General features: G+C 38.4%; 1 protein-coding gene across 10 annotated transcripts in view; it reads right to left on the bottom strand.

Moving 5' to 3' along the window:
• RALGPS2 (Ral GEF with PH domain and SH3 binding motif 2) overlaps positions 1–19902 on the bottom strand; it is a 113809-nt gene that overhangs the window by 69406 nt on the left and 24501 nt on the right. For 8 of the 10 annotated variants that reach the window (XM_085232230.1, XM_085232221.1, XM_085232223.1 and 5 more), the window contains exons 3-5: positions 17462–17590; positions 8521–8571; positions 2717–2800 (exon numbers count right to left, since the gene is read on the bottom strand). In XM_085232230.1, coding sequence (XP_085088356.1) covers positions 2717–2800; positions 8521–8571; positions 17462–17590 — 264 coding nt within the window. The remainder of the gene's footprint in view (positions 1–2716; positions 2801–8520; positions 8572–17461; positions 17591–19902) is intronic. The other 2 variants (XM_085232231.1, XM_085232228.1) reach the window with 1 other exon arrangement.

The raw sequence follows: 19902 nt of genomic DNA, 5'->3' as shown, positions 1-19902 counted from the left end.
TGCAAATAGCAGCTCAAAGCTAGTCAGATTGCTGCATTTTATTTAAGGTTCTCCTTCACCATGTGGAAAAAAGTTGAAGAACAGGAACAGACCTTTCAATCTACTGAAGCACTGAACAAACTCAGACACTACACAACTTTGAGTCACTTAGTTTTAATATTTCTTCTTGATCTGTCCTTCAATCAGAAGTTCCCTGAAACAAATGACAGTGCAGTCGAAAAAGACGACAGGTGAAAGTGCCAGTCACAATCAACAATTATCCAACATGCACCATGGAATAACGAAAGTACAAAGTTCCCTTCAGAAGTTAGCAAGGATTTCTAGAGAAACAGGACTGTGAACTGTTATGAAGAAAGGTGTTGCAGAAAAAGGCAATTATTCCTGGTATTGTACTCTCCGTATTGCATGCACGTTGACATTTCTGTATGAATCTCTATAAAAACTAAGATAGAACAAAGTACTGCACATCAAAAGTCGATAAATCGAGCAAAAAAAATTTGGTAAGCATTCTGCAGAAGAAAAAAATACTGCAACAACCTTTGAAAAAAACAGCTAAAATCTAAATTGATCACAAAACCAAAACAGTGTAAGAATGAATGAGAGACAAGATAACACTACAGCAATAAATGAATGGAATTTTGCTAGATGAAATTTCTGTGTGCTAGTCTAAGAATACTGCATTTAGATGTTTTCTAAACATTATTTAGATGCTACTAAGATGTTAATTCTATTGTTCCATCTTTAACAACTACTTTTAAGTCACAGGCACCTGTGGCTCTGGCCAACTCTACAAGGCACACCTTCCCTCCCTCTGTCCTTAACATCTTCGACTGGTTAGATACTTTCAAACTGTGGCTCTGTAATGACAGAGTTAGCAGACAGTTAATTGCTTATTCACGTGACCTGGCTTACCCTCCTCACTTCTTTCTAAGAACTATATTATACCAATTCTTTAACATGTTTCAAGCCTGAGGAACCTGGCTCTGCTCAGCCTGACTGAGAGGGGATGTGATTAAGGTTGATAAATATCTAAAAGGACACAGGAGGCAAATGGATGAGGTCAGACTCTTTTCAGTGGTGTGCAGTGACAACAAGGAGCAATAGCCTAGAAGTTCAACAAACGAAGTTCCATACTGATATGGGGAAGAAATTCTTTATGGTAAGGGTGATGGACCACTGGGACAGAATGCCAGAGAGGTTGTAGAGCCTCCTTCCACGGAGACATTCAGGACCCAGCTGGACACTGACTTGTGTGACCTGTTGCAGCATACCTGCTTTAGCAAGGAGGTTGGACTCAGTGATCTCTGAGGTCCCTTTCAATCCTTGCAATTCTGTAAAGTTGACTGTTTAGCCAACTTCTGCAGTTCCTTGTTATGTTATACCAAGACAAAATTGTAAGTAAGGTAGTTGAAGAACACTATTGTGGCCCTTACTACAAAAGCACTTTGGAACATTGAGCAAAACACTATGTTTCTTCAAAGAGACAACTAATATGAATTGAGAGCACAATGTTGGAATCTGGTTTATCAGTGTAGAACTAGTCTCACACTGGATATACTGTAACTTCTAAAGGACACATAGGAACTTCTAAAGAAACTATAGGAAAATTTCAGCCAAATACTGGATGGGGAGGGAACAGATTTCAGAAGATGATGTTACAGTCACAAGAATTTCAAGGCATAACATCATTTCATCAGTCAAGAGGTGAATCAGGCAACTTCTCCAAACCCAATCCCAGACGTAGTTTCATCATTAGATGGCTAAGTAATATTCTTAGTGTAGATATGTGATAAAGCTTGGTCAAATCTTAAATGTGAGCAATAATGGAAAGCGTGAAAGCATACAACAAAAGACTGAAAAAGTCAGAGGCTCAGTCTGACTGAGAGATGACTAACGAAGATGTCCAAGATTCTGGGCACAGAAAATAAATAGGTCTGGAAAAGAGCTTTTATACTGGAGACATTATTAAACATTTACAAGAAGAGAGAAGAGGGGAGGAGAATTACTTCATCTGAAAGACAAAAATAAGGTATTAAATAAAAAGGCATTACAGTTTTGAGATGCGGCTGGCAAACTACATAGCTGCAGTTCTGCAGCTTTAACAGAGGAGAAGGCTAAAATTGTAATCTTGTTTTATACAAAGAAATTTTTAAGAAAGCCACAAGTCTCAAATGCATAACTGAAAAATTATGCAAAATAGAGAATTAAAAAATAAGCGTTAGACAATTGATGTTTGGAATTCTTAAGTTTGCTCAGAATCACCTTAAAAAGATAATCATACTGACAAAAGGCTCTTATTTCTAGGGATAAACATCTAATGAAGCAAAAGACATTTAATTAACAGAAGGAAATACCTAATCATGACTCCAGAAATCCTACATAGTAAGCTTTTGATGTGAAATGATTATTCCCATCTTTATGAAAAGGACAACCAATACGTCTGGGAAAAATGCTTAATATTTTCCTCATTTTATTCATTAGTAGCTGCTATTAAAAAAAAATCCAAAACCAAAACCAACACAGCTATTTGTTTAGCACTGGAGCCGTGATCTTTCTGTACTAGCTGAAGATAATGAACTCTTTTAAGCAATTATTTGCAATTTTCAAATAACCAGCTGTGATCAACAACAAGGGATGTGCCAGAACACTTAATGCACCAGATGTTTTAAACATATATATGTAATTACAGTGAATTTAAAAAAAAATAGCAACTCACATGATTGAATCTTCTGGTGAAAGCAACTGCATTTGGAGCAGAACTGTATTTCTCTTTTTTATTCCAACCACAGCTTGCCAGCTCCTGCAAGAACAAAGATGAGAATTCACTTTTTGCATCTGTGAGTGTTCAGAGCCATAAGCATAGAGAGACACATCGCAAAACTTTCAAAATAACAGAGCAATAAGAAGTTCACACAATAACCACAAGAGTGGTGCTTTTCCTATTTTCTTCTGTAAACTGAAATTCTGTAAGCATTGTTTCCAAATGGTTTTGAATTATTAGATTTCACCTTCTGTTGAATTAGACTTTTTTTTAAAAAATTCATCTATTATTAAAAGCCAAGGAAATAATTCAAGATCCATTTAGCTAGCACACTAGCTAAATACTGCTGTAAGCATGAATCTGAAGTAGGGAGAGGAGTGTGTCTTTTGTCTTTAATTACTATCTGAAGATATTTAAATTTAGATTATAAAACTCGTTACATCAACCAAGACGTGTCCTGTTATTTCAACTTGGCATGCTGCATTACAGAAATACCAAAATGGTCATCTTCTACAGCAACAATAAAAGAAGCACTACTTCCAGTTTTCCATTCCAAATGAGCCAATTTTATGTGAAGCTGAACAGTCAGCATTTAAGAAAGATTTGTGGAATAAAATGGTGCAAGAGGGTCTGCTTAAAAAGAAAAAAATTAAAGCCACTTCATCGCTGTACTTGAGCTGCAATGCTTCCTGTCTGTGCAACTTACACAGCAGCTAGGCAATAACACCATATTCTCTGTTATTTACTACCTCTTAATTTCAATAAGGCATTTTTAACTAGGAGCTGTGAAAATCTGAATTTACTACTGAGCTCTTCTATTCGTACACAGTAGCACACAGAACAGACCCAAATACATTCAGCATACAACCTACTCAGCAGTGCCAGGTGAAACCATCAGGAACATTATCCAGTACAGAGACAGCTGAATTATTAAAGGAGCATAATAGCAAAGCACAGCCTTTACTTTTCTTTTATTTATGCTTTCTCTTCACCTCTTTCACTTCAAAGTGCTCTCAGTTTTATTACTGTATTGATAACCACTTACTGAAACCAGTATTATACCATACATGTTAATTATCATATCAGTTAAGATAAAAAAACCCAACATATAATTAATAATTGTGCTGTTTAATGCAGTCATTATTAAAATAATCTAGCATCTGAATATTCTAAGCTCTAAAGTCAGAACAGCATGTTATCCCACAGAGTTCTGAATTTTGTTTTTAATTAAAACTTCTTAATGTCTTTTCAACCAACATCCCAAAGCTACTGAAGAGTCTCATACCAGTTAAGAGAGATCTTCAGTTCTTCCACTCATTTAAGTCTGGCATGCTGGTCTGCACTTGCTAGAGAAGGCTGATGCTCCCACCTACCCACAGGCACTAGGAAGAATGCATTCTCCAACTCAGCATTCTAGAGCCATTCCTTCAAATGTCACTATGAAGTTCCAGTACCAGCACCTACCCAAGAAAATGCTATCCTGTTTAACAGGAGAACACATGTGCCCATCTCCTTACGTCAGCTCATCAGTGACTATGCACAAGATAACCACGCAACTGTGAGCTGCTCCTATTGCCAAGAACAGGCTAAGAGGTGAGGAAACCATCCAAGAGATCTTGGCTTGCATTCTCTGTCCCTCAGCACCCCCAGTGATGCAGTTTCCATTAGAACAAAAAAAATCACAGCTTTGCACTTGGGGAGAACACAAGTCAATTCATCCTCACTGGCACCTGATGATTACATTTCCTTAATAACAGAAAAAGAAATCTAGTCGCTTTCTCAGGTTTAGACAAAGCATGGCAATTTGTCTAAAAACCTTTCTATCATTTCAATTCCTTGTTACCAAACAAAAAAGCTATGATAGTTAAAAATATAAGTGACCCATTGCCCTGGCATTGTATGGGGAAGGGTTGCACACAAGAGTTTTGCCTCAGAAGCAGATCTGGTTTAGTTGGCTCTGGGGTTTTAATGACATTGATGTAATTACAATAGTAGTGGTATTTTTTAAGCCAAATCCATTACCAAGAATCTTTAGACAGTACGTAGAAGTATTAAGATTAGGGCTCAATTTATAGTTCAATACTAATACCTGATGGGCACAGGTGCAACATCTCACTCAGAGTAAAATGTCCATAGAATTATTTGAAAAAAAGAGGTCTCCCTGTCTTTTCAATTTTAATTGCATACAGCTTCTGCTGACCTGGGAGCTAACCTTTACGCCCCTTCCTTTCCCACTGAGAACTAACACAACTTAGCAGCATGTGAGATACAAGGCAACTGGCCCCCTTCTACCTGTGAAGGAACACTGATGGACAGATATTATTCACATGCTGTCAGTGTCTTCAGCTTCTTTTGTGCAAATGTGAGAAGTACTCAACTAGCTACAGATATTTTTCACTGAAGGCATTATGTGGCTTTTTCTTAGGTAGCACAGATTTCTTAAAATGAATTTATTTCTAGATATATTCATCTACTCTCACAACATTTTCTTTTAAGAAGTTAGTTTCTTATTTTCTTATGCTTCTCCCTTTTGTGGTATACACTAATGAGGTAGAGCAGCCAACAAAACTAGATGTGTTTTCTTGACATTTTTGGAAAAATCTTCTCATCTCCCAGCGATTTTCTGTAGGTTTGCTCATACAACATAAGCTGTGATACTGGAGAGGCAATGTTAAAAGAGCAGCAAGTTACAAGGTATGGAGTGCTGGCTTGATGCCATTATATCCAAATCATTTGATTCCTTGTACTCGTTATGCAGCTGACTGCTCATTCTGTGCAGTGCTGCAAGCAGATTGAGAAGAGCAAACTACCATCAAGCTCAAGCAGTGGAATTACATTAGCAGAGCATTAGGAAAAGTCCTAACTATTTACATTGGTGGTTTGATTTTTTGATACCCAGTCCTTTAAAGCTCAGTGGCTACAGAACAGGCATTGTGTAAAAGCATACAGAACTGCAACACAGATGTGCAGGAGGATGGGGAGGACAGGATGACACGATACGACCTATATAGCAGTAATGCTTAGCTTTAGAAGTCCATGCATACAGAAAGTACTTCAAATAATCAGATAAAACGGTAATAGACTTTAAAGATTTCAAAAAAGAGCTAGAAAAAAAAATATATATCCTACTAGAAGGATCAGGGTAAACATATCCTGTCAATCAAAAAGACTAAGGATGTCCCAAAAAGAGATCAAATGGGATGCTCTTTGAAGGATTTAGGAGAAAAGGGGAAAAAAAAAGGAGGGGGAAAGCTTGCTGAAATCATGAAAGCTAAATCATTAAAACATTTTCAAGTACAGATCAAAAAGGAGCCTTTGAAAAAAATCTGAGAGTAGATAAACGATGAAATCAGCATTCACAGCTAAGATATTTTCAGCAGATGCATTAAGCGGAAGCCAAACATTCTTCACTGACCCATACAGAGCCAAATGACAAAAGCCTGCTACCAGTAAAATAGACTGTGGTGCTCTAAAGGTGACTGATGAGCTGGAAGAGAATTCCACACTACTGACAATGTGGATAATAAAACGAGAAATAAAAGTTAAGCTTGAAAAGTGTGAAGCAATGCCCATAGGAAAATGCTAATTGTACCAAAAAAAAAAAGGATGAACAAATCTAAAATTTATTATAGTTGAGTTGCTACAAAAATTCTGAAACAGGTAATAGGTAAACGGTTGGAATGGATGATCTTTTAGGTCTTTTCCAACCTTGGTGATTCTATGATTCTATGAAAACATCAGATCAAGCCAGGCTACAGTCAGAAAGGAATATGGAGTCATTTAAAAACAAAACAGAGAACAAATCATCCATATATTATCCCAGTACATCTACAGATCTCACATCACAAGATGTGGTTACTCTCATTTTTCTTTTTACAGAAAAGATATGAGTCAGTCAGAGAAACACAGGACACAATGGATACAGTCTGAATTCATTTGCTCTAAGAGGAGGAAAGAAGAAAGAAACTAAATAGAGTTGCTTTTTCAAATGAGGTCAGAAAAGGTACAACAGAAAGGCAGTGAAAAGGTGCATGGTACAGAAAAAGCAAATGGAACATCTACTATTGAACAAGAGAGCACAAGTTACATAGAGAGTGACATGAGCAGCACAAATAAAGGCAGCATTTTCATATTACATGCCAGAAACAACAGTAAAACATGAAGATCTACATATGATTGAATTCAAAGAGTTTGATTAGCCACAAGTCAAGGAAGAAATGCCCATTGTAGGCTGTTAAGCACTTGCATGGGTGCAACTTGCAGCTCCAAGTTTCCAGTTGATGAAGTTCATGAAGGATTTATCCATGTTTAAATACACTATTTCTCATACTGTCTCTCAGTCTCTACTGCTGGCCACTTGGTGAGGCTAAGAGGACTGCTGACAGTCACTCTGATGTTTGACTTTTTCCTGAGACAAAAGACACATTTCATTTCAACTCCATAATTTTTAGACGTGCAAACAAAAAAACCTGGCTAATTACCAGCTAAATCAAACTACAGTTAGGACTGAAAGCATAAGTGAAGCAAATGTTACATGTAAAAGCATCCCTAGCCCTGATACGCACTATACAAAGATGCTAAAAATGTTACATAAAATATTGAACAAAGCTGATCAACTCCAGATGCACTCGCTGTTCTGTGAGGTTGAGACAGCATTCCTGCATCTTGTTATTGTATAACTGGGCCACGTGTGCATGTGTGCTCTGGGAAGCATAAATAGCAAAAGCACAGAAAAGCTGCCATATTCGTTAAAATAATATAATGGACAAATTGTGGTATTCAAGCTTAGGGGTTGCTATTTGGTTTTGGCTTTGATTCAATAGACACTGAGGCCCTGGAGTGTGTCCAGAGAAGGGTAACGGAGCTGGTGAGGGGTCTGGGGCTAATCTTATGAGGATTAGCTGAGGGAGCTGGGATTGTTCAGCATGAGAAAAGGAGCTCAGGGGAGACCTTGTCACTGTATACAACTGCCTGAAGGGAGGTTGTGGTGAGGTGGGGTCAGCCTCTGCTCTCATGTAACTAGTGACAGGACAAAAGGGAATGGCCTCAAGTTTGCCAGGGGAGATTGAGGTTGGCGTTAGGAAATATTTCTCTGAGAGAGTGGTCAGGCATTGGAACAGGCTGCCCAGAGGAGTGGTGAAGTCACTGTCCTGTAGGTGTTCAAGAACTGTTCAGATGTTGTACAGGGGGACGTGGTTTAGTGGGAAATATTGGTGAGAGGTAGAGGGTTGGACTGGATGATTTTGGACGACTTTTTCTATCTGGGTGATTCTATGATTCTTCCTATCATACCTTTAATATATACTGAGATACACAACCAATTTGAAGGCAACAAGGCAAGCACTGTAGTTTATTAAATACTTTGGAAAAAAAAAAAAATCACAAAAAATGTCAGCTCAGACTATCAAACCACGTTTTTGAACACATCATCTGCAATCCATCCTATTAACTTAGCTTTTCATTTGTATCTCTTAGTAGTTGGAACCTAGAATGTTCTGATCAGAATAGCCAATTTAAGATGTTTATCAAACAGACACTGAAAACCAGCGTCACTTCCAGCATTGGTTGAACACGTTTAAATTTCCATCCAAACAATTAGTTCCAGATATTTGTGTTAAATAACATCTGCTTCAGATCTATGCAAACTGTAAAAGAAGATGAGATTTATTGAACATACTTATGCTTTGCAATTCCAGAACGTATGCACAGGGATAACCCTTTTCATTTAAAGCTGAAAAGCAAACCAATGAACAACTCACCTCTGGCTGAATTGCTTTAAATACGGGGACATCCATTAGTGTTATCTGACCCTGAAATAAGAAATCACAAGTTAAATTTCAAAATTAACTTAGCAATTAATTGAATTGCTACACTGCAGGAAGACAAGTATAGTTGTTCTGTTCCGTTTGCTTTTGTGATTACGTTTTCATCTAGTAGCAAGCCTCAGAGGTTTTGGCTCTCACCAAACAGCCATCCTGCAAAACTAAAGCACTCTGAACTTTACATTTAATAAAATAAACACATCATGATAAATTATTCTATCCTACTGTTAGGTATTCAAGTCAGAATTGAGTTTAAGATGAATTTAAAAAGTTTTCTGTAAGGATCTATCCAAGAATACAAGAGTCTCACTTCAGTTACTCAAGCACAGTTTCTTTTCAGACTATAATTTACACAATTCTATTAAAAAAAAACACAAAGCCTGCAGTTGATACTTGGACCATATCTGAACCATGTGAATAACCAAGCTAAGTAACTCTTCAGTTACTAAGCAACAGTTAAAATCAAATATAGCTATCTCACCTTCACTGTGTCAGAATCACTAAGTACATTTTTATTGTGAGATTTCTGTTTTGCTTTGAAAGGGGAAAAGTAGGACTAGCAAAAACAGCCAAAGACCACGTTTGGTTTTCTCAAATGTATACAGAGCTTCACGTGAAGCTTTCTCTTCAGGACTGTTGCCTGCTTCCAAATCCAAAGGAAGAGATCACCTCTTCTTTCCACACAGCACAGAAATTCCTCTGCCATCCAAGTCAATTGCAAATACCCGTTTAAGAATGAATCCAGAGGCTTTGTTCAGTTGTCCTTGCTGAAGAATTTAACTAGTGTGCTCTGGCTGAAAGAGAGCAGGTGCAAAGAGATGCACCTGCTCTAACTAAATGAGAATGTTTTCTCCAGAAACAATCACATTTACAGATTGCAGATCTCCTTCTCTTTTTAGATCTAAACTCAGACAACCAAACATAACCATGAAAAATTATCAATTTAACTGAGTCCATACACCCAACAACAAACAATATGCTCTCTCAAACATGTCTGAACATCTTTGTAAAAGTGAACACTCTATGAGCTTCCACATAAACAAGACATTCTTGGTCCCGTAACATGAATACACTCACATCTGGTACAGAGCACTGAACATAACTCTCATTTATTCACCATAATATTCACCAACTATTCCAAAAAGTTTAAAAATGACTCCCCAAACTACCATCTTAAAATATGGTTTAACATTCGATTGACCAGCAACAGTACCAGTCTCAACAGCAGCAATTCTACCATGCCTTGGAAGTTTCAATGAAGTCGAGCATATCAGACAAAGGTACCTCCCCTCCACGTTTGTTTAAGTGGCAATGATTAGTAAGTGCACCAATTCAGGACTGTAGTAGTCCAAAACATTCTTTGTCTTCAAAATTAATTCTCTATTCCCTTGCACTCAGAGCAAGTACAGTAAAAATAAACAAACTTCTGCCAAAACCAAAGAATGCCTTTTCAATGTGAAGCAATCTAAATCAAGCTGCTTTTTTATTGCAAGCTGAAAAAGTGACTTATTCTTGAAGGAAACAAACAATGACTTTTTGCACTGAAGTTGGAGACTGATTCAGCGTTAAGTTTCAGCATTGTTTTGTTTTTGAGGTCATTGGGCTCACTAATGCAGAAATGCCAACATGGAGCCTGTTTCCCAGACACGGAATTGTAGCTTACCACAAAAAGCACTGACAGCCCTAAGTCATTTCTGGCAAGATAAGCAGGCAAATCTGTGAAAGCGAGTCAAGACAACACAAACTCCTCCAAATGTGGTTAATAAAACTTTGCTTTCGAAGAATTCAAAAGGCAGGCACAGGAAATACTGTCCAGTTTTCATGGCATTTCCCACCGTCTCCTAACTGGAGCAGATTAAGCTCTAGTTGAGTAGGCAAAGGATGAGAACCCTTGGATAATGACTGAAGCACAGCTCTGCCAAGAAGCCACAGCAAGCTTTATGGCTTGCTGCTATAGGTGCAGGGTATGGCTGGAGCTTTACAGTCCACCAAGTATCAGAAACTTCTAAACACGTAATAGAGCACATTCTGGGCTATGTTACACTGTAGCTGGCTCAGCAAATACAGCCTTAGCTTGTCAGTTTAAAGCATGCCTTCTTAGTGAGAAAATCTACATTCAAAGCTCTTCAGAGCAAACAAGTGGGCAAGGCATGCCTTGGGCTGGGAAAGATGTCTGGCAGGCAGAACAAATACACTTCTCCAGAAGTATGATTATATTTAAAACAGGAATGGGAAAAATCTTGTGAACGGATGTCTAGAGTTAATAAGAGTTGAAACTAATAGCAAAGACGTGTTCATAGAAAACTTATTCTAAGAAAGTTGAAAGATCCAACATTAAGTAAGTCAGATTTCATAGCGAGTTTTCAGAACAAAGGGAAACCTTCATGCTTAGAGGCCCAAGTTTAGACTGGCTAAACAGATAAGGAAAATAAATTAGGCAAATACAGAACACTCCAGTTCTGTAACATCACTTTGCTGAACTCCATCTTTACTGCATGCCTTCTAAACCATGGAAGCCTTTCAGGAAATACACTGTTCGAAGCAAATGTGTGTCAGAGTATGTCACAGTGCTCCTCAATATAAGAAATGAATGTGAGAATGAAAGGAAGAGGTGAAATCAAAAGGATGGGCACTTAAGGTTAAAAGCAGCAGAGGGATGCTGCTGGGAAAACTTTCGGAAACAATTCGTTCATCAAATTTGGGATATTTTCGGAGTTTTTTCTTGTTGTTTTTTTTTTTTTTTTAAAGTAAAATTGAAATAAAACTTGTTATAAATATATATTAATGATATAAAAACATCCTCACAAAAGAAACAAAATAAAAAACCCCTAACACTCAAGTGCAAAACCAGAAAACCAATTTGTTGTTCGTGCAAAAACAGAAAAGAGCATGCAAATGTTCTGCTTCCCAGGGCTCCCAAATTCCTGATCTTGACTGAATTGAACTGCTTCAGTTAGCTTGGAGCATTGTTCCTTTCAGTACTGATGCCTAAACAAATGATTACTTTCAGAAAAAATGCACACATTTTAAATAGGGAACGGTGCGTTCGCATTGAAGAAAGCTACACCCACCACAACTCAGCGTTAGCTTTCACTACTGAAAACACCTGAAATAACCACTATGTGACTCCTAATAACATCACAATATAATATGTACAATGCACAAAAAGCGATTGTGAGAAAATTTCCATTGTGCACATTAGTTTGTTACATGAGGCAAGCCAATAATAACCTCTGTGTTCTCAGCTGCATGTACTATAAAATTACACATGCAATAGAAAACCCTGAGTTTACTCTTATCTATCTTTACTTAAGCTCTTTGATTAGACCAAGACTGGAAAACTTCCTATTTTCTGTCCTTCCAGAAGTGACACGGCCGGTAACTTCATCTATATGTTGTTCTTCATTAATATTGTCACTAGATTTTAGTTTAAAGTTCTAGAATATTACTAGAAGAGATATTATTTTAACATACAGTTAATGTACTTCCAGCCCCTCAACCTCTTGAGGAACCCTACAAGGGAAAACCACCTTCACAAACAGCAAGTTGTCACCTTGCAGTTAGGACACAGGAGCATCAGCTGGAAGGCAGCCCTCTACTGCAAAAACTGTGAGAGTTTTTGTATGTAGTGGAAAGTTATCATCTGGGGATGCTCCTCAGCAACAGAGTTTAAAAAGATTTAGCTCTCCTGGCGTTGAGATGCTGGACTTGTTAAGAACTAAGTACTTCAAAAGAGTAAAACGACAACCACGTCTCTTCACATGAAGGTATTTACCCCTCGTTCAGGCAAGGCTGTCACACTGTACGTTTGTCATCCAGGTGAATAAGTCACACCTCACAGTGCTGCTCCTTTGCACATGCAGGTCAATGAAACGAAATTTTATAATGCTCCCTAATTCCTTCTCTCTCTTCTGTGAGCACAGGACTGCCCTCCTGCCAGAACACATGTAACTGAAGAACATCTAGCTGTAGTTAACACCACTGCATCAAGCTCCTCTCTGTGCCCTATGAATGTGAATGGCAATTCACATTTGATGATGCAGACTGCAATCTCCCTTTTTCCAGCCCTTTGCAAGCATCAGCTCCTCCTGCCAGGCTGCTTGCTTCCTGCAGGCTCTCCAGTCGTGTACCTACTCCTGCAAGGACACTGCACATCCCAGAGCTCCTGGACAGAACCCCTCATTGTGAAAAATAAAAAACAAATTTCTGTCTGAAATGAAAAAAAAAATAGTCTGCATTCTGGTTATTAAAGGACACTGAGATAATCTGATTTTCCTTGAAGCCATGTTGGTTCAAGCAGCACTTCATAAATTGTTTCTTAATCTGAATTTTTAGAAGGAAATATATCTAAGCCTTCCAACTTGGCTTAGCACTGCCTCTGTGGGCTGCCAGAACACTTTTCCTCTCTGAAAAAATAGCTAAGCTTCTGTTAAACACTGCATCAGTAGTAAAATAATTCTGCTGCCCAAAACGAACACAAGGGAATTAAGGTTCCCATGTTGAAACTCTACTTGTTTTCTCACAAAGTCCACTCCAAAACTTTTATCAGTAATAATTCTTCTACACACTAAAATTTCTCCTTCTTGCCCTCATTGCAAACATACTTGTTTAATATTCTCCTCTAAAGTGAAGCTAACAGGAACACATGCAAGCAAAAGCGCTTTTGTTTGGTTGGCTTTTTTGAAATCAAATGCTCTCAGGGCCCAGCACTCTGCTTTATTCAGCCTGCTCTCAGATGCAGACACACTGCCTCAGGCTCCCTAAGGCACTGACATCCAGTTCAGGAAATGGTGAACGTGGTGGAACCCTGCACAACAGACAAAAGATGCCCTACAGGGAACCTGGGGTCAGCCCAAGTTACTTCTGTTCTGTTCTAAACATGGGGATTCAACAGATCCAAGATCTCTTTCTGCACAAACAGCACGGTTTAAAATGAGCTTATTTGTAAATTATTTTCAAAGCAGTATTGCTTCCAAAATTTATTTGACAAAGCTCAATGCAAATCGAAATGAGAAATGCACATACGTGTTAATCCAAACCTACTTTGTAGCAGAGACTATGTCATGGAATAAAGAATCCTTCTCAGATAACTGGGTAGGAAAAGAAGCAATGGATTTATACAGCTGCGCTTCCCTTAATTCTACCTCAAATATTTACACCACCGTGGCGAAGTTGATGAATAAAATGGAAAAGCAAGTCAAAAAGTTAAAAACAGTCAAATAATTAAACAGTAGCTGCCTAAGGAATCAAAATTTACCGTAAAGCAAAAAAATAAATATTTCTCCAACCTGAGGTTTGCCAGCATCTTAATTTGGAGCTCAAGCTCCCAAAGCATTTTTCTTTTCTCCTTTAGTCCCACCATCCCCACCCCCCAAATTGTGCCTGTACATTTGAAACCACAGTTCTCCTTTCAAAAAATGGACAGCATTCACTGTAGCCGTGTCTACCCTGTAAACACATTGAATGGCTGCAACTGCAGGGCCAGGCACCAGTGGGTAATGCTGGCACCAACTTGCCTTGTGGCTTTCAGCTGTTTAAGGAAGAAGTGAGCAGTGATCAGCCTGAACGTAGGTATTTGAACAGGGACAGACTCCATCAGTTGCACCAGAAGGCAGTCTGTAGGATCTTTAGCAGAGGACAAACATGTCCTGCTTCATACCCACTGAATGGCATTCTTTTTCTCAAGGTTTAAGAAACACGCAGCCTTTGAACACGTCTTCCCAGGAACTCTGCTTTTAAGGTATACGTACAGCAAGCTCCACGTTTCCAACAGCAGCAGCCAGGTCTTGAGATCTCACCCATTCCAGCTGCAGCGTGGCCCTTTCCAAAATGGCCTTTAACCTTACTTTAGCCTGGAATACCTGGCTGTTGCCAGTTGTGTAACTGTAATATTACACCTTTGTTACAGTAATCATTACTGCAACCGTTCAAACTAGAACCCTTGAAGGGATGTGGTACTTTTGTTAGAAGGTTACTAAGGTCCAAATAGAAGGCCATCACATAAACCTGCACACCGACTGTACTGAAGTTCAACACCAACGTGGCGATTGCTAAAGGGAAGAACGTGAAAATAAAATCACCAGAAACATCTTCAGCTTGGTGAACAACTTTCTGAAAATACAGGATTAGGATCAATCCATCTTCTCCTCCACCTTATCCCTTATTTACCCACTAATCAAATTAATTAAGCTTTAAAATACCAGTGATGTCCCTAACGCAGTGGGTCCTGAGAAGACATCGTTGTGTCTCGTATTGCTATTGAAACTACAAGCACAAATAATTTCCACTATTTCTGAACTTAACATCGTTCTGATTTTTGCTCTACCCCATCTGTACACACTACCTGCTGTCATCAAAACACAACCCAACGTCAAAGATACAGGATGAGACTTTCCAATGCTGACATTATCACTTAACTCTCATCTTTATGGCAATTCTATCTCTTAAGAGTCAAGACTCCCTGATAATTAGCTATCTAACTAGCTCTTCTGCAATAACTTGTTTTTACTGCTGTTTTACTGCTTTTAGCACATGATCTTTTCTCTGTGCATGAAGTACTTACTTCACAAAAGATTTCCTCAGCTCACCACTTGAGAAAATGTTATTTTAAAAACAGTATTCATTCTACAGCTGCTTACTGTATGCAGCCTTCCCTAAATCACAGATGTCAGTAGTCTGCACTGCATCTGTTTTACAAGAGGTACAAACTAGAAGCTTTCTCATACTTTCCAAAACCCATGAGTAACATATCCATGTCCATACGAGGGGTACATACCCATTATTATGATGGAAGCCTCACTAGCACAGTTTTGCACTATCCATTATTATGATGGAAGCCTCACTAGCACAGTTTTGCACTATCATTGATGCTGGCATCCTCAATGTAGAAAACCCAATGAAGATTTTACATTTCTCCTTTAAGGTAAGATTGAAAACAGTAAGAATAAGGAAACAGCCACTAAAATAGAGACAAGTTTAAGGAGTCTAAGGTACTTTTCTGCCAAGGTATGTAAGTTTTTGGCAAGCCAACCTATTTCCACAACCTACAGCAAGAATGATCAGCATTAAAACAAGCAATAGTGAAAGACCAGATGAACATGCCCAAAGAACCAAACATCAGGTGGGAAGCACACCTGCATACAGAAATATTAATGAAAGAGAGATGAAATTAATTATAACCTTGCTAAAGGATCGTACACTGACCACTGGAAATTCTACTCAACTGTTAAAAATGCTTTGAGACACCTCAGATCCATTTACAGCAAAAAAAAAAAAAAACAAAAACCTGGAATGTACTATGTAGGCTGCTCTGAAATTAATGCCTCCTGTTTATTCATTTCCATGGAAAACTACAATAGAGCACAATAGCACTACTAGATAGAGCAAATTATCAGCTACAAAACACTATTTTTCAATGCAGTCACCACCATTAGCTGTGCATTTCCAGCAGTAATGATCAGGAGCCCGCATACCGTGCACATCAAAACCTGCACCAGCAGAGCTGAGAAAAGAACAAAAATATCACATTCTATAAACAATAACTGAAGCTGCATGTTCACAACGCAACACGTTTAAACAAAAAATAAAACAATCATATCTGTAAGTGGGACCCTACCCAGTTTGAAGCAGCATACATCACTCACTTGAATTAAAGAACCCAATGGCTCAGGCTCTGCAGGGTATCCAACTGATATTTCTGTACCACTGCACTCAAAAGAAAAACACACCACGATGCAAGAATTAACAAAGTTCAAGGAGTACAGAATAGTCCAGAAATTACTTCACTCTCTTTGTATATAGAAGGTAAAATCCAATTATCCATCATTGACTACATAATAAATGCATTACAGACCCAAGTCTGAGAAGTACTGGAAGAGAGGTGATATTCATGTGTTATCTGTAAAAAAAGTTCTTGCAACATAAGAGCTACAAGAATGCAATAAGTGGAACCTATGAAGTTCTGTGTTTACCCCCACTAAGAATACCTACAAGTGACAAACACTCTCTGCTTTACTTCCTTATTTATTGAGCTTAAAAATTTCCTATGCTGCTGAAGAGTTTAATCCAGAGAACCTATAATCCTGAATCACAACCCCCAGGTGTCCAGCAGGACTACCTCAAAAGCTATCTTATTGGAGAAGAGTTGAAATGCAACAAGTTTGACTGCACATCACACAGGCTTCCTGTAATATAACTGCAACACCATCTAGGCAGCTCACAAGCAAGTCAGTCGTAAGTGTTTTTCTTGGGAAAGTGTAAAAAATTACCAGAATCCCTTCAAAGATGGGCAAAGATTATTAGCAGTTTTGATTACATCATTTCTTATTTTAATATAGGACTGTTCTGTAACAATGAGTGAAATTTTTTTGTCTCACTGAACGTCATCACAAGTTGTCAGTAACTTCAGTTAGCATGCGTGTGCACCATTTGTCAGCATCTGCAACTGCCTGAGCAATAAAACTAGGAATCTGTAACTTCATTACCCAATTAGCATATATTAACAAGCCATCAAAAGGTTTAAATAAAATGCCTCCAGAAAAAAAACAAATTCAGATCAAGTATATCCTAGCAACTAAAATATGTGTCAGAATCAAACTGCATCATACAGAATTAGGAGTCTCTGTTCCACGGTGCATACAACAGTGTGAAAAAGTGCCTGGAGAGCACAGCCCCAAGGGGCTACACAGCATTAACCAGAATCAGGATCCTGTACTGCTCTTCGTTGTCTACTTCTGAAAGCAAGGGATGAAAGAAATCACTCACAAAACATACAGATCTCCTATAGGGAAGGGAAAGCTACCAAAAATAGTAATGTTATATATATACATATATATACACACCATCCCACAAACGAACAAAAATTACTTAAATTGCTTACTGCATATTCTTCTGGTGTAACCTTCAGAACATCAAATACCACTGCATCAAAGCTCTTCTTCAGTTCAGCTGAACCTTTGTCACTCAGGGATTCGGAACTGCTGCTCTTCTGCAGGAACAAACAAAAACACTGATGATATTTTGGTTTCCTTCTTTTTACACTGCCATGAGCAAATTTTCTTTTCAAACACTGCTGCTGCGCTTTTTTTCCTGCTGGGCAAATTAACAATTAAAAAAGCCGCAGAACTTGCTTCCTCCTGACAAAAATCACTAGTCGGAGACTTTCAAATTGGCTCCTGTGGACTTCAAAGGTGGTCCTCAACACACAAACCTTCTATTTCAAGGTGTAATTGAATTCCAATGTCTCACTGGGAGAATAGTTAATAAGAATCAAAATCTGAATTTCAAACAAGCAACAAATCACTGAAGGAGAAAAAAAGACAGCCCCAAAAGAATAGTTAACAAGGAACAGTATCAATCTCTTACAAGCTTTAAAATCTACAAAAATTGCACTGTGAGCTATATTACATGTCTGTATTTAAGATGCTTATTATAAGCAATTATGTATTTTTTTTTAACAATTAAAATTTGAAAGAGATATAGATGCAAATCTAGATTTTGTTCAATCCTCACACTTTTTTCCCCGTGGAGGATTAGATGTCACATCCAGATGTACACTTCTTGGACATTTCTTTCAGAAATGTACACACACAGCAAGTCATCATTTGACTGCCCCACACTTTCCTGTCAAGACCTGAAGAGCTAAACATGCTTTTTGCTTTGTTTCTTCTCACTTTTAGAAAGCTGATGTAAAGCAAACTCTTGATTAAAAAAAGCAAGAAATGAGATGTGACATGGACAAAAACATCATGAGGGAGCACAGTTACCACAATCAATAATTGTATTAGCTTTTAATGCTTCTTCAGCAATGCTTGCTGTAAGCACGCTGTAATATGGGGCTGTTCAGTCTGGGGAAAAGGAGGCTGAGGGGAGACCTTATTGCTCTCTTCCAAATCTGAAAGGTGCTTACAGTGAGAGCGGGGTTGGTCTCTTCACACTGGTGACAGATGACAGGATGAGGGAAATGGCCTCAAGTTGCTCCAGGGGAGGTTTAGGTGGGATATCAGGAAACACTTCTTTACAGAAAGGGTTGTTAAGCACTGGAATGGGCTCCCAGGGAGGTGGTTGAGTCACCATCCCTGGATGTGTTTAAAAACCGTTTGGATGTGGTGCTCAGGGACATGATTTAGCAGAGGGCTGTTAGATTTAGGGTAGTATGGTTAGGTCATGGTTGGACTCAATGATCTTTAAGGTCTTTTCCAACCTAAGTGATTCTATGATTCTATATCTACAAGTTTCAAGAACAGCCAAGCCACAAACTAAGTGCCATCAGAGCTCCCATGTCAGTTTTGCTTATGCACTGGAGGCTTTTAAGAGAGAGAAACCTAGCACTGACGCAAAGAGCACTCACAATCTTGCTGGAACTTCCAACTCTGCAGTGGCCGAGTACACTGAACACAAACCAAAACTCACCTAGTTTTAACTTGGAGACCTTGAGCTCTCTTAACTACTCCTGGGAGGTTGAAAAGACACTGACCCATGTACTGAAGGCACTTTCTAACAGACCTTGTCATTTTACTAACGTTGCACATTTCAGATATAGGTCATATACAAATATCAGTGAGTGTTTTTGCCTGTTGTGGAAGCCAAGCTTCACTGCACTTTCAATAACATCCTGTGCCACATACACTGATGTTAGGGCAGGAAGAGAGATAGCATCATTGATGCAGGTTAACAGTTATCCTGCTCCCATCTCTTTTCCTCAGAACCTAACAAAGCAGGTCTTTATGGCTGTGCTACACGTTTTGACTTAAGCTTCTCACTCACAACAAAGAGCATCTGAACTCTTTCACAACTCAGCAAACTGAAATGAACTCTTCCCCCCCTTTAAGCACTTCTGCTGCAAAGATTAATGAATACACACGTAAATTTAACATTCTGGTTAGCTTCTTCTGACAGTGCCATCTCTCTGAAAAAAACCTGACTTAGGAAACACCAGAAACTCAGACATGCATTCTCAGTAACAAAGGTACTGCACTTTCAGAAGCATGTCACTTCCAACATCATCTTCCTCCACTTTGTCCACAAAAAGAAAAAACCAACCTCAAACACCCAATAAACAACTGGTTTAAAGCAAATTTATGTGACATTGGTAATTATTACCTTCTTAAGCACAAAGTATTTGAAATAAATGTTCAATTGTACTCAATTTCATCAGGCATAACAAACATACTGGGTAAAATAAGAGCTTTCCTCTAAGAAAGGCTATCAGTTACTTACCAAGAAATGGTCAAACAATACATAACAGCATTACTGTGCCTGTGAAGTTTATGGGTGTGATTTGATTCTTTTTGATCACACAACACTTGTCCTTTCACTTTG

This window comes from Meleagris gallopavo, chromosome 10, assembly GCF_905368555.1.
Source record: "Meleagris gallopavo chromosome 10, MGAL_WU_HG_1.1, whole genome shotgun sequence".
Taxonomy (NCBI): Eukaryota; Metazoa; Chordata; class Aves; order Galliformes; family Phasianidae; genus Meleagris; species Meleagris gallopavo.
This window is presented reverse-complemented; position numbering and strand designations above follow the sequence as displayed.